The 20,874-nt window shown below is 45.5% G+C and overlaps 1 protein-coding gene across 4 annotated transcripts; it reads right to left on the bottom strand.

The window, feature by feature from the left end:
* On the bottom strand, positions 1-20,336 carry TMEM268 (transmembrane protein 268). 4 transcript variants are annotated; one of them, XM_044992936.1, is made up of 9 exons: positions 20,215-20,336; positions 14,146-14,277; positions 12,215-12,324; positions 8,830-8,937; positions 7,439-7,588; positions 6,632-6,742; positions 4,632-4,712; positions 1,744-1,920; positions 1-387 (listed from the first exon to the last, which is right to left on the bottom strand). In XM_044992936.1, the coding sequence occupies exons 2-9, from the start codon at positions 14,240-14,242 to the stop codon at positions 208-210; spliced, it is 1,014 nt and encodes a 337-aa protein (XP_044848871.1). In that variant the 5' UTR covers positions 14,243-14,277; positions 20,215-20,336; the 3' UTR covers positions 1-207. The 4 variants fall into 4 exon arrangements, with proteins under 4 accessions (XP_044848871.1, XP_044848870.1, XP_044848869.1 ...); XM_044992935.1 differs by lacking the exon at positions 20,215-20,336 and adding an exon at positions 17,968-18,028; XM_044992934.1 differs by lacking the exon at positions 20,215-20,336 and having other exon boundaries at positions 14,146-14,583.
* Positions 20,337-20,874: the final 538 nt, after the last annotated feature.

The raw sequence follows: 20,874 nt of genomic DNA, 5'->3' as shown, positions 1-20,874 counted from the left end.
TTAGGTGCCTGTCTCTTTTATTGTCTCCGAATGGGATTTTGAATATTTATTTCATGTTCTCCACCTCATTACTGTCCTCTCATTGGTCAAATCAAATCCCTGATGCAGTTGCATCTCTCTCCGGGTCTTCCCTATGCCCTGGCTTCTTCCATGGACCATTGTATTTGAACAGTATTAATTGCAACAACTCTTTTCAGGCCCCTCACGTCACCTGGCCTTGAACCAACAGTGTCCTGTGTCAAGCACATTTGTCTCTATGAACTGGCAAAGGCAGGGGATATTCATGTGTTCCACATGCCGTAACATGACCACCTGAGGGAGCTGACCACTAACCAAGAGTCTGATGTAATAGCCACTGAAGATCACCAACAGCTGCTGGGCCATCACCTGGAACAAGGATGAGATCAACATCAGAGTCACTCCACACATCAGTACCTACCCAGTGCCCAGGGTGACAGAGTTCCAGGGACAGCATCCATGGTGACAGAGTCTGGGGCAATCATAGGAGTCAAAGATGAAAATGACCTTTTAGATATTGGTGCCAGTATCTCCTGCCAAGGAGACAGCTTGTCCCCCAATCGATGATGTATTAGATATTAAATGATAACTCTTAATGCATTTCTCCTTACTATTCCTGATCCAGCCCCAAAACAGATGCTCCTACGGCAGCGGATAGTGCAGGGGTAGGCAACCTATGGCACGTGTGCCGAAGGCGGCACTGGAGCTGATTCTCAGTGGCACTCACACTGCCTGGGTCCTGGCCACCAGTCCGGGGGACTCTGCATTTTAATTTAATTTTAAATGAAGCTTCTTAAACATTTTCGAAACCTTATTTACTTTACATACAACAATAATTTAGATATGTAGTATAGACTTATAGAAAGAGACCTTCTAAAAATGTATTATTGGCATGCGAAACCTTAAATCAGAGTGAATAAATGAAGACTCGGCACAGCACTTCTGAAAGGTTGCCTACCCCTGGGATAGTGCAAAAGCCATCAAAGACATTTTGTAGCTATATTTCTTGTATGAAAAATGGGATGAATAGAAATACTGAGGAAAGTCCTCGTAAAGCAAGAGGATCCTGCTGCACTCAGAAGCTTAAGTTCATCGGGGCCTGATTCTTGTTCACATTTACGCCATTCTGGCTATGTAAAGGGGTGTAAGTTACACTCACTTTAAAGTGGACACACCTTTACACTGCCTTACTGCAAATGTGGATCAGGTCCTCTGTCCTTAATGGCAATATAAGTGAGGTTCCTAGATGGCTCGAAGGAACAGTAATGGAACACAGCGATGGCTAGGTCACTGCTTCAAATACAGCTCAGGTCAGCAGTGATAGAACGTTATTACCATCCAAGAGCCACGTTGGGGCCGATGTGAAATGATTCAGCGTGTTGGTGTCAACCTCACAGAACAGTCCCCACACTTGTTATTAGCTGACAGACCCAGCTGAGGGACCAAGGACTAAGTGGGCCATGGAGACTGAACAACCTCATCCTGCCGGGGAGTCAGGGCCGAGCCAAGTTGGCAGGGATGGAGCGGAGGCAAGCTTGCTTCGCCACAGCTCATATTGTAGCTGTTCTACAGATAGGTAGAGGGCTTCCGTTTCCAGGGCTGTCGCCAGCACTAAATTCACTCAATAGCTCTGCATATAAAAACGTACAGTAAATCAAACCTATCCCATTGAAGCTTTCTTGCTAAGTCAGAGAGAAAATGTTTGCTGCTTAGCCTCCAAGCTACCTCTGGAGCTCCCTCTGGAATGAGATGGAGCAGTTCACTGCATGCCAGAGTCCCTTTCTTGTCACTGGGTAGAAGAGGTGACTCTTCAGATGAACTCTCCTCTCCTCTTCCCTGACCCGACTGGATCACTGTCTCCATAGTGACGCAGAACTGGTCCAGATTGTGCCTCAGGGCAGACTGAAAAACACAAGGAGAGCTCTTGGGATCTGCAAAGGTGGACAGCATTGTCTTTCTGTCTTTCCTCACTGAGTAGCTGGCAAGGATAATTTATAAGGTCTGGTGCTGCACAGTTATCAACAATTATCCACCCAGGAAAGAAGGGTATGAAAAAGATGTACGTTTGGCAGGATTCGATTTTCATCAGTGAATGTCAGTAACATCAATTTCACTGCACGCACACACACACACACAAACCAATGAAAAACTATTTCCGTCAATATTAATAGAAATTTACTAATAGGCAAAGTACAAAAAATGCTGCTGGAGAATTACTGTCTGCTTTAAGGATATTTACTTTCTATGTTTTGACATACAATGTTAACAGCTAATGTTTTAACAGTCCTCAAAGCTTTAACTTTTTGTATCTCAACGCCTACTGTCCTTAAAAAATTATTGTCTGACTCCAGCCTACTCGATTGTCTGGCAGCCACCCCCACAATTTTCTGCAAATCTGAAAATTTAAAGCAACAGACATCAAAAAAGTGCTTAAAAATAAACATCAATATTATCTGTCAAAATTATTTTAAAAAATAAACATCCAATTCTGCCCAGCCTGAAAATAGGTTAGAGCCACCCACACTGCTTTGAGCTGCATTTCATCAGGTGGTGCATCTAACATGTGCCGTGTGTCTAGCATAGAATTTAACCTCCCTGCAGGAGGGACTAGGTCTATGTTTTGTACAGGATCCAACATATTGCCAGGACTACAGATCAGATTGTGAATGTCACACTCACGTTGGTCAGCGGTAAAAAATAATGCTTTTGTCTGAAACATGTGATGTCTGTTAGGTTGTTCAGTTTGCTTGTCGCATTCTGCCCATTGCTGCATCCATCACTTCTCTAGTGGGACTTCTTCAGATTTCAGAGGATTACAGGAGTGGGGATTTGAAACGCACACCGGGACTTAGGCGCATAACCAGCAATGACGCTACAGTGTGGAATTTACATATTCATGCACATCCTAGGGCAGGGGTAGGCAACCTATGGCACACGTGCCGAAGGCGGCACGCAAGCTGGTTTTCAGTGGCACTCACCCTGCCCGGGTCCTGGCCACTGATCCGGAGGGCTCTACTGCCAGCCTGGGGTCCCGGCCGCCGGCCCAGGGCTCTGCAGCTGCCCCAAGCTGTGGCCCACTGGCCCCAGCCTGGGGCAGTGAGGGGTGCAGACCGGGGCAAGAGAGGGCGCAGCTCAGCACCCCCACCTTAAAAATTGTTCCAGTGCCACTGTACTGGGATATTTTTAAGTCCTGATTTGCTGCTTACATCACCATCACGCCACGTGGAACGGCGCACTGCGTTTGACACTGAGATTAGAATGTACATGAAAGAACTGGAATCAGAATTTTCTGACAGATTTCCAGCTATTTGACCCAATGCTTTCTTTTCTAATTAAGCCTGAAAAGTTCAGTGAAAGCAACTTGGATTTGTCTGTATTTCAGTGGGTGGGTGTTGAAGATTTCGAAATGCAGCTCATTCAGTTAAAAAGCTCAGAATTGTGGGCATCAAAGTTTGGAGATCTGCAAAGTGCACTTGAAGCAACCGAGAGAGATCATGGGGCCTCTCTTCTGACCTGCTGGATGTCCCTGCCAGTGAAATGTAACTGTTTGAAGAAAATTGCGTTTGCGACGCTTTCAGCATTTGGATCCATATACCTGTGTGAACAGGTATTTTCACACATGAAATCTGTCCTCTGTCCCTCTCGGAGCTGGTTAACAACTGATCACTCAGAAGCCTGTGTGCAGCTTAAAGTATCCAAATACGTGCCAGACATTGGAAAACTCAGCAAGGAAAAGAAAGGCAAGGATCACATTAAACTGATAAGAGCTGCATTTTAATTTAACTTTAAATGAAGCGTCTTAAACACTTTTAAAACCTTATTTACTTTGCATACAACACTAATTTAGTTATATATTATAGACTTATAGAAAGAGACCTTCTAAAAATGTTCAAATGTATGACTGGCATGTGAAACCTTAAATTAGAGTGAATAAATGAAGACTCGGCACAGCACTTCTGAAAGGCTGACGACCCCTGTCCTAGAGGAAAAGAGCTAGAACAGCGTTTGAAGGGATTAGATTTTATAACCTTAGTCAAACAGAGTCGTCTCTTACTCCTTGAGCTGTCCCACTGATTTCAGTCGCAGGGCTCAGGAAGTTAGGTACTATTCAATGTGAGTGAGGGTATCAGAATCTGGCCCTGATTCTTGTTCATTTTCTTTCAGGACATTTTTACGTTTCATTATCAAGGGCCAGATTTTTAGAAACGCGCGGGCCCAATGGCACATGTGAACTGGACACGTATGCATACAATTGATTTGTGACACGCATGTCTAAACACATGGCCCTAGAGGAAGAAATTTACAACGGGGCCTGATCACAAGGAAATTTCAAATGACGATCCTTTTTATTTGTATTAGATTCCCTTTCAGATCACCACACAGAGCTCAATTCGCCACCACACTTTGTGCTGTTCCAGTGATGCAAAGCAGCCACAAACCCAGCTCAGCTGGCTGGTGAAGCCACGTTTCTGGCTGTTTTGTGTTACTAGAGTGGGGTAAGACAATCAGAGTATACTTGGGAACCAGGCCCAGGCACTACACCCCTCATTTCTTCCGAATCCTAGAGGTTGTATGTAGCCCAGTCAGCTCGGATTGCTCCAAGCATCGTTTACCTGGTGGTTTCTCTTCTGTTCAGTAATATAGCCTGCTAAGGAGTGAAGACACTGCTCCAGGTTGAAATGGACAAAGCAAAGCTGATGATGGTGGGGAATGTTAAGGAAGGAGCATTTTAGAGGACAGACACTAATACAATTCCTTCATGCTCCATCTTTTGAGCTAGCAACGTATCTATCTGTACCCACTGCCTGCCAGTTTGGAGACTTCGGAGACAAGACGTAGCTCCCACAGGCAAAGATTGGGAGGGCCTATCTGCTTGTGCTGGAGGGACACACCTAGGAACTGGACTGGCATGCCGGGGTGACCCCTGTGAAGCTCACTCAGAGAGGTCAAGTGACCAGAGAAGGAGACCCAGAGGGGAAGGAGGCTGGTTGTTGCTCTCCACAGTCGCAGGAGAGGCAGCCATTTTGACTGACCCGGTCAGATGACCGGAGGCCAAACCAGAGCCTCCCCTCCACAATGGTGAGTTTGAGCCCCAAAAAGCTACAACCATGGGGGCTGAAAAACCAGTGGTGCCCATAGGCCCCCCTGCACTGGGACCCAGGGGTCAGCCAGGTCTCATTACTGCCCAGGATGCTATCCAGCTGGACAGGAGAGTGGTTGGATGCATAGACAGGGATACCAGCCCTACAACCTGAGCTCCAGCCCCACTGCCCTGGTCAGGTCTGTGGGGAGACTATGGTGGGGGTATTTCTCGTTTGGGGGGGTTAGTGGTTGTTCTGGGAGGGCTGGGGCCTTATTTATTTATTTTCTCTGAGACCTTCACCTGTTCCCCTCCCCTTCTTTTAAATGACCTCTGTCTGGTCCAGGGAATAGACTGTGGTTTATTTTTATGTAGTCCTTGATTTTCTGTACTTGTGACCTAATAACCTAGAAGTTGCTGGTTTTGTGCTCCCAGCCACTAGATGGAGGCACCAGTCACTAAGAAACCAGGACCCACTGATCCTTGTGGGTGGTGGCCACGGAGTCCCTAAGGAGGGGAGAATGAGGTGCTCCACCAACTCTGGGGATTGCGGGGGGTACACATCTAGAGTCTTGCTTTGCATGATCAAGGGAATTTCAAAGCAATATGAAAGCTGAGAAAAGATATAGTCAAACACTGGAGTAAGACGGATAAAAATATACATCCTTGGGCCTAGTTCTGCTCTCTGACAAGCCCAGCACACATGCATAGAGCCCAGAGCTTAGTCCATTAGCCATCTTGATTAGTTAGAGGTGTAGCCAGGTTTGTCCAAACATCTAGTTCAAGTTCTCAAGTGAGTCACCCTCACCTTCAAGACTTTGCATAACTCCCCTCCTGCTTCCATCTCTCCTAATTTCTTCCTACTCCCCTCTCAGCTCTTGGTTTTCTCTTCATTTCTAATCATTGTGCCTTCTCCTATGCTGCCTCCTATGCTTGGGGGGGCGGGCAGTGTTTGTTTTCTTGCTCCCTTCTTCAACTGCACGTCTTCCAAGCTCTTGTGCGATAATCCACAAAAGTTCTCTTTAAAAAGTAAGATCTGAGACTCACTTTCGTTTGGTCCTCTGGGCCTAAATTTTTAGAAATACCTACTAATTTGGTGTCCCTCTATGTTGGGGGCAGGGGGCAATTTGAGACGTCTTAAAGAGGCCCAATTTTCTGAAAGCACTGAGCACTCATCCTCTTAAAATCAGGCCCCTTTAAAGTGTCTAGTAGGGCACGCAGAGTCAGGAGGCACTTGTGAAAATGGTGTATTAGGTGCCTTAATGAGTTTGTCTTCGCAGCACAGAATGTAAGCTCTAGGGGCAGGGACCACTTGTCCCTTTATATTTGTACAGCCCTGAGCACACTGCTGGCACTCAACAAATAATGAAGAAGCCCACTGAACTCAGTTGGAGTCATTATCTTCAGTGGGTCAGGCCCCAGATATGAAAAAAAAATTCTGGAGAGCCTCTTTGATGAGAAGACTGATGATAAATACCTCCATATCTGCAGGCACCAGCAATGAGGGGAAATTGTCTCACCCAGAAAGGATACCTGTAGAACATTCTGGTGCCTGTCCATGGCATCTGCAACCCCTAGAAGTAAGTTGTGCTTCATGAAGGCTTCATTGGCAGCTGCCAGCCTCACATCAGTATTCACATGTATCTGTTAAATAATAGAGACGATGTTAGCATGTCCCATGGTGACTTTCCAGGCCAGCCTGCAACCTGGAATTTTAAAGAGTCAGTGCATCTTATGGTCTCAAAGTCCTAAGTCCCTGAAAACAAAGCAAAGAGAGAAACTATCCATTTCAGGTAGTCTTTTCAGAGGCGTTCAGCTCTGGCCTAACTCTGCTGCCATTGAAGCAAGTTTACATACCAAGTCTATTCAACCAGAGTTCTCACCACAAAATGTGATATAATCCCAGAAGTTGGAGAGGGAAATGACTTGTAAGATCATTGTACCTGTTCCTTCCCACACCAGTCAGTTCAGGATTATCTCAGACACTCCTGTATCTCTTCCAGTCTAGGTTTCAATATCTCAGACAATGGAGCTTCCACTTTCTTTGGAAGATTAAGTCTATAGCTTTCATCATTCGCCGCTTGATCCAAAGTCCATCGTAGTCAATGTAAAGACTCTCATTGACTTCAGTGGATCAAGCCCTTGGACTTTTATTTTTTCTGATATGAGGCCTAACTTTATCTTGCACCCCATTGGTTATTCTAATTATGCTGTGCCCATTCTAAAATATGTTGTCCCTTCTTGGCAATTATGCTCATCAATTGCTTCTAGACAATTACCTTGTTCCCTGTTTGCTTGGAAAGAAATACATAATTGAACACCTGAAAAATTTCTCCTTACCTTCCTTTGATGTTGGTCAATAATCAATATAACAACTATAGTGAGTGCTATGGCAGCCACCGTCACCAGAATGCTGACGTCCCAGCGGCACCCAAAGGAATACAGCTGCATGGTGGAGTAAATATTTGCCCAGATTGAGATGTAGAAAATCTGAAAAGACCCAGAGAGACTCAGAAAACAATACTCACAAAAATAGCGAAAGCAGAAGAAAGGTCAAGAGAACAAGAAAGTTCCCGTCTCATAAATTAGATAAACTAGCAGGGATTTTCTGAGGGTTAATGGACAAAAGGTCCTTCTAATAAGAATCAGGGGGAGAGAGGTCTAGAATGAGAGTCGGGATTGAATGAACTCCTGATCCTCAAAGACAGCAGATGAATTCTTGATGGTGTTTCATGCTTAGGATTTCAACCAAGTTCCTCCATTTTTAGTAAGAAACGGATTCCCCCAGGTGCATTGATAATAATACTTATTATAGTCACTGTGTTTATAAAGTTCCCACACCAAAGCATGAAGGGTACTGCCAAGACAGTTAAAATACAATAATGCAAAAACGATGTACAGTGGCACCTGCCTCAAGGGACCATTCCTGGGACTAATGAAGGCAGACCAGAGTCGTATTCATTTGAAGATACCTTGGAGTAGTATCTTAAGACAGGACATTGCCTGATGGGACGTACAGATTAGAGATGGACTGAAAGGTAGATAGGATACAGCGTGGTACAATGTTATATGGGATACATAGATAAATTAGACAGGTTAGATCAATAATACCAAACAGAAAAATTAATTAAAAATCTAAACACTGCAGCATTAGCGAATATACAATGGCTGACATTAAAAAATACCTCTAACTATTCACGTGTTCATTAAAAGGGGCCTGAAAGATGGTAAAAATATAATTTAGTCCCATTTTAAGACTCCTTGGCCCTGCCAGAGAAGTGAGAAGCCCTCCGCGTACATGAGAATGAGGTACAGAGTGTTTTCAGATGATGTTTGAGAGCTGAGAAGGATGGGCTGAGGCAGATGCTTCCGGTAAATGAGTTCCATCCCCATTAAAGCCACCACTGCGAAAGCTTTGCTAACTGACAGCCTGTGGTGGGGCTCCTGAGAAGTTGGCAGTGTGCGTACCTGCCTCATTATATAGCAATCTCTGCAAGATGGGATTTTCAACGAGGCCTCAGTGAGTTAGGTGCTCAACTCCCACTGAAAATCAATAGGAGTTGGACACTTAACTCCCATTTGTGCCTTTGAAAATTCAATCCCTTCTCCAAACTCCCATTGAAATGGCACCTAACTCCCTTAGGCGCCTATGAAAATACCCGAGGCAATTTTCATTGTACATCAGTAATGGCACATACCAATTAACCTCAATGAGAGGCCATGATCCTTACCACAGCAATGGCTATCCCAAAAGCTCTGGAGTTGTAAAACATGTATCTTCTTACTTCAGGTTCCAGAATGGCGTTTTGAATTAAATTCCTCCACTGATCCCTTGTCATCTGTTCAGAAATCAAAAACAAACAAATCCCACTCACTTTTTCATGCAGCTCTCCAAGAACAATCAGAAGGAGAGTTGAATGGCAATAGCCAAGAGCCAGGCCAGTATTTCACGTGATTAGATTGAGATTGGAGATTCAATAGGATTGGCCTGTGTCCCAGACTTTGCCTCCAAACAAGGAACGTTGGCCCAAATTCTGATCTCATTTATACTAGCCCCCCCCCAAAAAAACTATTTGTGCCTCAGTTTCCACATTTGTAAATGATACCGCCAACCTTTGTAAAGTGCTTTGAGCTCCTCATGCTTTCTGTATAACTAAGGCTACATCTACCTGCAGAGTTGCAGCAGTTGCAGAAATTTAACTGATGGGCTCTTAAACTGATTTAGTTAAACCGGTGCAAAAGGCTGTCTGAACAGTCTTATATTGGTTTAAATCAAACTTATTTCAGTTTAGCTGAAGTCAATCAGGAACAGGTTTAAGCAAAACTGAAATAAGCCCCTCGTAAACTGAAATAAGAGTCCACAAAAGGGGTTGCTCTCATTTAACTAAAGTGTGTGTGTGTGTCTCTGTCTGTCATTGCCCTGCTCATGCAGTCAGCCCAGCGTGCCCTGAAAGCAGTGAAACTCTTTGTGAGGCAGAATCACTGTATTGATATGAAACTGCAAAAGGACCCATCATGGGAGCTCACATCAGACCAAGATCATATTTAAAGGTGAGAGTTTGCAATGCTGTGTCCATCACAGATACCTCCAGCTCTGCTCCATCCCTTTCTGTCTTCAGCACAATGAATGGTTTGTCTAATTGCTCACTGACCCTTCGCAAGCATGTTACTCAAGTCTCTCTCTCCACCAGCAACGGGCCCATACTTGCTCCCATTTGAGCCACTGGGAGTTTGACCATGGACTTCAGTGGGAGCAAAATTGGATCTTTTAGTGCTAAGATCAGGTCTTTTATCAGGGTATGTCTACACTACCCACCGATTCGGCGGGTAGTGATCGATCTATCGGGGATCAATGTATCATGTCTCATCTACATTGATCCCCAACTGTGCTCCCCGTCGACTCCGGAACTCCACCAGGGCGAGAGGCGGAAGCGGAGTCGATGGGGGAGTCGATCCCGCGCCATGAGGACGCGAAGTAAATCAATCTAAGTCGATCTAAGATACGTCAACTTCAGCTACACTATTCTCGTAGCTGAAGTTGCGTATCTTAGATCGATCCCCCCATCCCCCAGTGTAGACCAGGCCTTAGTGAAACAGACTGGAGAATCATAGAATCGTAGGACTGGAAGGGACCTCGAGAGGTCATCTAGTCCAGTCCCCCTACACTCGTGGCAGGGATAGCTCAGTGGTTTGAGCATTGGCCTGCTAAACCTAGAGTTGTAAGTTCAATCCTTCAAGGGGCCATTTAGGGATCTGGGGTACAAAACAAAAAATAATAATTGGGGATTGGTCCTGCTTTGAGCATGGGGTTGAACTAGATACCTCCTGAAGTCCCTTCCAACCCTGATATTCTATGACTAAGCATTATCCCTGATAGGTGTTTGTCTAACCTGCTCTTAAAAATCTCCAATGATGGAGATTCCACAACTTTCCTAGGCAATTTATTCCAGTGCTTAACAATCCTGCCACTTAGGAAGTTTTTCCTAATGTCCAATCTAAACTTCCCTTGCTGCAACTTAATCCCACTGCTTCTTGTCCTAGCCTCAGAGGTTAAGGAGAACAATTTTTTTCTCCCTTGTCCTTGTAACAACCTTTTATGAATTTGAAAACTGTTATCCTGTCCCCTCTCTGTCTTCTCTTTTCCAGACTAAACAAACCCACTTTTTTCAATCTTCCTTCACAGGTCATGTTTTCTAGACCTTTACTCATTTTTGTTGCTCTTCTCTGGATTTTCTCCAATTTGTCTACGTCTTTCCTGAAAAGTGGCACCCAGAACTGGGCACAATACTCCAGCTGAGGCCTAATCAGAGCGGAGTAGAACGGAAGAATTACTTCTTGTGTCTTGCTTACAACACTCCTCTTGTATTAACCCAGAATGATGTTTGCTTTTCTTGCAACAGTGTTACACTGTTAACTCACATTTAGCTTGTGATCCACTATGACCCCCAGATCCCTTTCCGCAGTGCTCCTTCCTAGGCAGTCATTTCCCATTTTGTATGTGTGCAACTGACTGTTCCTTCCTAAGTGAAGTACTTTGCATTTGTCCTTATGGAATTTCATCCTGTTGACTTCAGACCATTTCTCCAGTTTGTCCAGATCATTTTGAATTTTAATCCTACACTCTAAAGCACTTGCAACCCCTCCCAGCTTGGTATCATCCACAAAATGTATACGTGTACTCTCTATGCCATTGGCTAAATATTGAACAGATATTGAACAGAACCAGACCCAGAACTGATCCCTGTGGAACCCCACTCATTATGCCCTTCCAGTTTGACTGTGAACCACAGATAACTACTCTCTGGGAACGGTTTTCCAACCAGTTATGCACCCACCTTATAGTAGCTCCATCTAGGTTGTATTTCCCTAATTTGTTTATGAAAAGATCGTGCAAGACAGTAACAAAAGCCTTACTAAAGTCAAGATATACCACATCCACCACTTCCCCCCCATCCACAAGACTTGTTACCCTGTCAAAGGAAGCTATTCGATTGGTTTGACACGATTTGTTCTTTACAAATCTGTGCTGACTGGTACATATCACCTTATTATCTTCTAGGTGTCTGCAGATTGATTGTTATGAGCTGCAGGGCTTGTTCACATGCACCGGTTTAAAATCACACCAGTTCGACTGACTCAACTCCGCGTGTAGACAAGCCCTGAGTTATACAGAGCACTTATCACCAGAGGATTTCAAAACACTATCATTGTACTTCGTAATATCACTTTCTCAGACACAGCTAAAATGTATACACACCCAACCTCTCTGAAGGCAATAAGTTGTGATGATTGGGCTAAGCCGATGTGACTGCAGGGCAACGATACAGACAGTCAAACGAGGTAGAGGAGTGCAACACCTTGCTACCCTCAATGATGCTGCACTTAGATCACGGAATAATTTAGATATCGACTTGTGATGCGCACGAAAGACAACTGAAGTCAGTAGGATTGCCCAGGTGTAAGGAATAGCCCTCTTCCTACAGGCTGTCTATACTTCTGAGTGACAGATATGAAGTAGACCCTGATTTCTTGTAACAGGTGCAAGTGACACTGGCATAAAAATACCCATCTCCCCGGTAACCCATCCAGTAGTCAGGTTCCCGGTGAGGAGCTAACCTCAATTCCAAAGGTCTTCAGTTTCTCTGCACAAAGCTCCATATCAAAGACGGTGGAAGAGCAGGTATTGCTCGCAGTGAGAACCATAAGCACTTGGCCATTGTGAAACTCTGCAAAAAGAATCAGAGGAGAAGGCTGGGTGTGATCATAAGGGACTGGTCTATGGTGTGTTTTCCTCATGAGTGCTGAAGTGGGCTTGCAAATTGAGGAAATGGCAGGTTGCACTGAGAAGCTCTCAGCATGTGATGGACTCTGAATTCTTCCTCAAGCGTTTCTAAGAAAATCACAACATGAAGAGCTGCGCAGCCTTCTGGCTATACTGGAGGGTCCAAGGGCTGAAAGGTAAGGAAACCAAATCCTACATGTGCCCAAAGAGGAAGTGATCTGACCTGGGAAGGGATCATGTGCCAGTCCAGGGGGTGACAAGACAATGGGTTCAACCCACTCAAAACAGCTGTGAAGATCTGTGACAAATGGCTTTAAGGCCCAGCTCCTTGAATGTATTTAGGAGCCTAACTCCCATTGATTTCAATGGTATCTAGGTGCCTAAATACCTTTGAGAAACTGGGTTTAAGGCACTGCTGTCTTGGCTGAGGATAAGGCAGAGCCCTGTAGAGTCCACCCCACCCCCTCCTACCCATGGCACACCTCGCCCCACCCTCTGCGCCATCTCTACCCCACCCGAGGATTTCCCTGTGTTGGGTAACAACAAGGAAGCTAAATTCCTTCTCACACAAAGGTGTGGCCCATCCAGATTAAAATCCCTGGAACAGGCATATTCCAAGACCTGTGGGGTATGTGAATGAAACAATGTTTGATGTGTTTGCCGAGATGAACTACAGCATCAGAAAGCGAGCAGCAGAGCAGGAGCAGGGGCTGGTAAAGCTGGGTTCAATTCCAAGCCCTGCCGCTAACCCACTCTGGGACCTTAGGCAAGTTACTCAGGGCAAAGGCTAATAATTTTGGGTGCCCAGCTCTAGCCCCAGTGATTTTCAAAGGTGCTGGGCATCCCACAACTTCAGCTGAAGCCAAAGGGAGCAGCGAGTGCCCAACGCCTCTGCAAATCAGGCACTAGCTACCAGATGTCTTAAGCTGGGCAAACCAGAAACAGAGACGCTCAGAATGAATGGACCCTTTTTAAAACATTGACATGGCTTCACTTCCAGATGAGCTGAGCACCTGCAGCTCCCACTGATGTCTTTTAAAGTCACTTTGAAACCTTGGGCCCTGGATCCTGCAGCTGAATCTGCACAGGGCAACCACTTAACATAACATATGCCTATCTCATAGAACTGGAAAGGACCTTGAAGTTCATTGAGTCCAGTCCTCTACCTTCACTAGCAGGACCAAGTACTGATTTTGTCCCAAAGCCCTAAATGGCCCCCTCAACAATTGAACTCATAACCCTGGGTGTAGCAGGCCAATGCGCAAACCACTGAGCTACCCCTCTCCTGAGCAATGTATGAAACATGGGACACAGGAGTGAATTGCTATTATTGTATCAGATGGACACGGAACTTTAGTCAGTTTCTAAAGGAGTGTTGTGCTAAGCAGCATAAACAGAGCAAGGCTGCATCAGTCACTTTACAAATCCAGGCTAAGATCTTCACAAGCGATTTATAACTTTGGCTGCTCCAACTGAGATGCCTTAAAGGGGTCTAATTTTCAGCAGGGCACGCCTGAGAAACAGGCCTCTTTAAAGTGTACCACGTTGGGCTCCCCAAACTTGGGGTACCCAAAATTACTAGCCACTTTTTTGTAATTCTTGGCCATGGGGTGTGTTCTTGATTTTTGCTTAATTATTATAATGGTTATATTTCTTCAATTGAAAATGAGCAGCCCTGAAAAAAAAAAATGCAGCTTCTCTTAGTTCAATTCCACCTGATTCAGAATGTCGTTGTTGCAATCAATAGTCTGAGCTGTTTGCTTACCTTTCACCCAGTGAAGGGAGCTTTCATCTGCATGGGTCCCACAGTAGGAGATGGGACTTTGTTTCTCAGCTCCGTCTGCTTGGCTTTCACAGGCCATGGTGAAGAAACAGGCTTCATGTGGATCTCTATTTCCTGCAGTCATAAATCCAACACTCTATATTCATAATTCTTCCCCTGTCCTCTTTTACTGCATAGAAACACCCAGTTAAATCTAATTCCACACATAAAAAGACTGTTCTCCTTGCTGTCGACTAGACTGTGATATTCTTATTCACACTGAAGAAAAGTCCCATTAATTTGCTTGTGATGTAATATATGACTTGACTTGAGCAAGGGAGTCACAATCTTGCCTGCAAGGAGGAAGAGAAATGACACCACCTTGCACAAAAAGCCCTTGCAGCACACCTGCCTACACACTCTTAAGAGCACTGTGGACTCTGCTCCTGATGGACTATGTCCAAATGAGGAATGGAGGGCTCTTGGGTCAGCTCCAGAGTCCTCATGGATAAAGCATACCCATGTCATCCTCATGTTTATGTATGCTGCTGCAGGCATGGGTGCCAGGCGTCCACACCTCCTGGCTATGAGGCAACAGCCCTCTTTGTTCCTGGGAAAAGCCTCCCTTTAATTAAACACGATCACGCACATTTTGTAGGCAATTAATCCACAAATGTGTCTAGCCTGAGTAGGGTGACCAGATGTCCCAATTTTACTGGGACAGTCCTGATATTTGGGGCTCTCTCTTATATAGGCTCCTATTACTCCCCACCCCCTGTCCTGATTTTTCACACTTGCTGTCTGATCAGCCTAATACTGAGCCTGTTGAAGCCAGTGGGGAGCTTGGCCATTTTCTTCCCTGGAGAAGGATTGGGGCCAGTGAGAATATACATTAATAATAATAGGAGATATACCAATCTCCTAGAACTGGAAGGGACCTTGAAAGGTCATTGAGTCCAGCCCCCTGCCTCCACTAGCAGGACCTATTTTTGCCCCAGATCCCTAAGTGGCCTCCTCAAGGATTGAACTCACCACCCTGGGTTTAGCAGGCCAATGCTCAAACCACTGAGCTATCCCCCCCTTCCCATTACTGATGCTTTGAAGCAGCCAAGTCATTGAACTGTAAATATTGGACGCTGAGCAGGTGCATCATAATGGACTACTGCGTTAGGAAGAGAAAACCAGTTCAGATAAGAAATGATGATACAGTGATGGGAATATTACAAATGCAAAGAGAAAGAGACAGATTAGGACTTCCACCCACCACCCGCCCAGAACTTTTGCGCTGGGTCAGAAATGCCTGGGTAACTTTTTTTTCCCTCATTTTCACCCTCGCCTGTGCATTGCAATTCTCCGTTCCAGAAACAGAAGTCACACAGCCCTGTGAGAGGGACAGTGTGTGTCAGATATGACAATATCCTGGACAAACCTTATTGGATTCAGTGTAAGGATTTTAGAAGTACAGTAGCACCTTGGAGTTACGAACCCCAGAGTTATGAACTGAGCAGTCAGCCACACACCTTATTTGGAACCGGAAGTACGCAATCAGGCAGCAGCAGAGAGACACACAAAAAAGGCGGGAGGGAAGAGCAAATACAGTACAGTGCTCTGTTAAATGTAAACTACTAAAAAATAAAGAGAAAGCAGCATTTTTCTTCTGCTTAGTTAAGTTTCAAAGCTGTACTAAGTCAATGTTCAGTTGTAAACTTTTGAGAGAACATAATGTTTTGTTCAGAGTTACGAGCATTTCAGAGTTACAAACACCCTCCATTCCCAAGGTGTTCGTAACTCTCAGGTTCTACAGTACCTTGGATTAAAAATGCAAATGTTTATGTATTATTGTGGGAGGTAGATGTCTCTAAGAGAGACACATGACCCGTGTAAATCCTGGGATGTATTATGAGCTTCAAAGAACTCATTGAAACAATGTACCAGACACAAATGAATTTTTAGTTGAGCAGGTTTCCTAGGAAATACCAGGGAGGAAAGGAAATGCATATCCCCATCTCCAGACACAACCTCTTAAAGCTTCGCCCTGAAAAGCAACCGGTTGTCTGCTGTTTATCTGTTCCCAGCGTCTCAAAGTCAAAGGCCCAAACAGCATAAAGGAGGGATTCACAGATTCATAGGGGTGCTTGTTCTGAGCTAATGCTGTTAGGAACTTGAACCACAGCAAAACCCCTCGGTGGGTTTGAAGGACTGCCCCACCCCCAGAGTCTTTGCTGGGGTTGCGTAGGGTGGTCTCTGGTAAGAGTATTAGCATGTGTGTAGGTTCCTTTAGTGTTTTTATGTTTTCTCTGTAATGCTTTCACCTTAGGAATAAATGTGCTTGCTGAGAAAAGCTGTGTGGTACCTTATAATTAAGGGCAATTATGCTGCTTATAGCCTCTGAGGAGAAAGCAAAGCAGGCCTGCTTAGGCAGTCTAACTTGCTGGGGAGCTCACAGTGTAGGTGGGAAACTGTTCAGCCCAGTCTGAAGGAAGCAAGATGAGATCTCCGCCCGAGAGAGCTGATGGCTGGGAGCCAGAAGCCTAAAAGTAGGCGCTCTTGTTGGATACAGGGGCAGTTGCCCTGGACTGTGACATGGTGCTTGTGAGATTTTGAATTAAATGTTGCTGATGCAGGAGGTTTGTATAGTTCAGACCAGCAGCCAGGCTGGGGATGCTTATCCAAAACGAGCATCTGAATGTTCTGAGGCTTGTCCTGCATCAGTAACTTCCCTATGTGCATGGGGCTCATCTGCATCCCTCTTAGCACACGCTCCGCAATTACTCTTCACTTCTCTACCTTTTTCTCCTGTCTTACTTGTGTTCCCCCAGCCCATGTTGCAGCTGCAGGGCTCCCTCACAAAGCCTATCAATGCTGTTCCACAATCAGATACGAGATTACTCTGTTTGCATCTCTTGGTGTCACTGAGGTTTAATCCAGTCACATAAATCCATGATAGTCATCAGCTAAAGTGCAGTCAAACAGGAAACTGATGCAACAGAAACTACTTTAAAAGATCGTTATGATTGCAGCAGGAGCCCACAAAGGACAGGAAACTCACAGTTAAAGGAGTAAGGCTCTGATATTTTGGCACAACGGGAGAAGTGTGTGTGAATTTGACCCATGCAGCGGTGGCATTTTTCAGACTGAGTGCTTAGGAGGGTGAGTATTTGTGCAATCTCAAGAAAATTAGTGATCTGCTGTGGCAGGGAATACCATGAAATATCTCCATTGTGACAGCAGCTATTTTCTCTCTCTGACACACACAGACACTCTCTCTCTCTCTCTCTCACACACACACACACACCAAACCCTTCTCCACCAGATCACATCACCCTGACGCCAGCCCAAATAAGGAACATTCTTGTTCTAAAACAAAAAACAAAACAAAAAAACCCCACTCTCTATCCTATTTTCCTTGATCAAGGGTGGAATAAACTCTTCTCCCCAGGTCAAAAGACAGGTGGTGAATGTCACTATCCCTCCTGGCCTCGCCCTCAATTCCTGCCCTTTGGTGGCAAACTGGGAGGACAATGAAAAAAAGAAAACAAGAGACATAACCAAACCGCAGCACAGAGTGAAGACATACACCCACTAAACGCACCATCAATGCTGGTAGCATATAAAGCGATAGCTGACTCGGGATCCGCAGGCTTAGATGTGTCAGACAGTTCAGTCACATGAAAAGAGCTTCCCATTGGAGAAAACTTCAGAAGGAAAAGCTGGCTCAGAGCAGGCCATGAGTGCTGGCAGTTCACAGACAGCAGCGGAGCTGCTGCAGGAAGCCAGCCCCTCCTACCCATGAAGAGAGTGCAGATTCCATAGCTTCCCCATTACCTTTTTATCCAGCATGTGTCTCATTCCATGGGGTTCTCCATTAGTGTGGAAGCAATGCCCCTCTGTGGAGATCTGTCCCCTCCTCCCAGTCCTTCTTCCAACTCCACCCTCCCTTCCTCTCTCCTTAGGTTCGCCTCTTCACCTCCAAAGTTCTCTGGGACTCTGCCTTTGTCTCCTCCTATGCTCCCTCCCATTCCATATGCTCTGCCAATCTACTATTGTGACTACTCCCTTTGTCTCCTTCGCTCACTCTGGGCTATTGTACTTCCTTTTGTGACACCTCATGTTCTTAGCTAAGCTCCAGCTTAATGCTCAACCAGATCCATTCCCCTGGTCCTTCAAGAGACTTCTAAAAGCTCACCTATTTCGTGTGGTCTTCTGTATCCAATGAGTCCACCCCATTCACTTCCTTCTCTCATCCTGTCTTTTCTATGAGCATGCCCATCGCTGTACCCGTTGTGCCTTAACACTGTTGAACCTTGGGATGGGGACCTCTTGCTTGCTTGCTATTGTACAGTGTGGCTGCTGCAGAAATAAATCATCCTCATTTGCCTTGAGCCAAATGAATACGCTGGTGCAACCCACGGAAGTCACAGCAGCATATTCGCCCCCACCCTGCCTCGCGCTTTCATTACACTGTGTTGCAGGCACCAACTTGCAAAATAGCTCATGTGCATGAGAGTTTTCCCCTAGGCATGTTGTATATAGTGGTTTTAACCCTGTAGAGTGCCTGCACAGTGTTTCCCCATCTGTTACAACTGTAGAGACTCCGGATTTCAAATACCTCAAAGTCTGGGGGAGTTCAGAGCTGGGGTTAAACCCCACAGGGTTAGTGGAGGTCCAGGAAGCTGATCATCAACATGGCCCAAAGGGGACACTTTCCCTTAAACAAGAAGATGAAGGTCACTTTATATTTGCAGCTGCAGACCCCAGGGTTGCATCATCTAAACTGCTGTGGGTTTATTAGCCAAAGCAGAGCTTTAACAATGGGATGGCACCCTTGGAGTCTGCAGTGAAAGCCTTCAGAAGATGACCACTGAGATTGAGCACCGTGAAACTTGTCTTCGCTGACTGCGCTCATTTCCAGCATGGTGACATTTCCTTTACCAGAATATTTGACTCATAAGAAATAACTTTGATCAAGGTTCTGATTCATTGTTCTCACTGAAGGCTCTGTCCCTATCAGTCATCCCCAAACCACACACACAAACAGAGCGCTGTTGTTGAGTGGTACCAAAATAGGCACTCATCCCCGTAAAACAAGCCCAGTAAACAAAAACTGACAGCAGTAGCTGTGCTCTTTTCTTAAACGACAGCCAAGGCTGCCATGCATCTCCCCTTCCCAGCTACAGAAGGCAGGAATTAAGCAAAGCTGTAGCAAACACGTCTCTCTGTGAAATACACAGAGATTGAAGATTTCACACCAATTGCTCAAGGTTGGGGAGTAACATATAGTACTAAGAAAATGGCCATGCAAATAAACAGACAAATGTAGCCAGGAGGAAGGGAAGATACATACCCAGCCCTGGGAATGTATTGGATGTTTACAAGAATCGACCATCAAATTAGGACATTTTCCTGGCCTCCCTTACAAATAAACGGCTGCACAGAGAGACCAAGAAAAGCTGTGTTAGTTTTGCATTAGGGGTCTGATCCATTGTCACGGGTAGAAAGACTCCCAAGCATTTCAGTAGGGTTGGTGGTGGGTCTGATTAGGAGCCCTTAGCTAATAATAATAATAGGAGATATACCAATCTCCTAGAACTGGAAGGGACCTTGAAAGGTCATTGAGTCCAGCCCCTGCCTTCGCTAGCAGGACCAATTTTTGCCCCAGATCCCTAAGTGGCCCCCTCAAGGATTGAACTCACAACCTGGGTTTAGCAGGCCAATGCTCAAACCACTGGGTATAGAACACCAGTACAACACTCCTTATGGGACAAAGCACATACCAGCCAAACTGTGCTTTTGCTGGCACAGCTTATTTCAGTTCCCTCCCTCACCCCCTTCCACACACCCCAAGTGAAATAAACTATCCTGGCAAAAGCAGTTTTACCAGTATAACTGTGTCTGTTCTAGGGAGTTTTGCCAGCACAGCGACATGAGTCAGGGATCCCACCTCTTCATTCCCCTGACTGGAACAGACCTGGCCTAGATCGGATCCTAGTTGTGGACTACTCACATCTGATTCAAAGCATGAGGATGCACACGCCGCTGACCCAAAGGGCACACGCTGTACCATTTCCCTACCTGCTGCATCCAACACAGCTTCTCCCAGAGAAATGAGACAGGATCAGCCACAAAATCAGAGGGAGTCACGCAATTGTTCGCTCTCCATTGTGTAACCCGGCACGCCGGGATTACAGCTTCCCCCAAGCAAAGGGGTGGGGTGGGAAGGGAGAAGGTTCATTTTACACTGTCTGTAGTCAGGATGTTGCCATAGAATTGGGACACACCAGAAACAAGCAATCGCAAAGTGGTTCTGGGGAGGCCTGGGACAGATCTAGTCCAGGATCGTAGCACACTTGTTTATACAAGCGAATGGTGACTAAAATAAAAAAAGATTAGCTCCACTTACTGCACATACCCCCCCCCAGTGATTCTCTTCTAGCCTGGAATTTCTCTAGTTTGGTTTACTCTGACCATTACTAGGCAACGTGAAAACACAGGAACAGCTTTGACTTCATAGCTGCTTATCCGCATGGGGCACTGCAGGCTGTCTCTGTTGTCATTAGCACAGTGTATCATCTCCCCTCTACAAACACAGGTAGGCAAAGCTCAGGATGCAATTGCATAGGCATTGCATCAGAAGGAGTAACTGCATCTTCCTTCTCTTCTTCCCCAGCTAAGGATCCAGGCATGGCAACAGAGCAGTGGCATGGTGTTTAGAAAGGATACTGAACGCAGGTT

Source organism: Mauremys mutica, chromosome 18, assembly GCF_020497125.1.
Source record: "Mauremys mutica isolate MM-2020 ecotype Southern chromosome 18, ASM2049712v1, whole genome shotgun sequence".
Lineage (NCBI taxonomy): Eukaryota > Metazoa > Chordata > Testudines > Geoemydidae > Mauremys > Mauremys mutica.
Note: the sequence above shows the minus strand (reverse complement) of the source record. Positions and strands in the feature narration are given on the sequence as shown.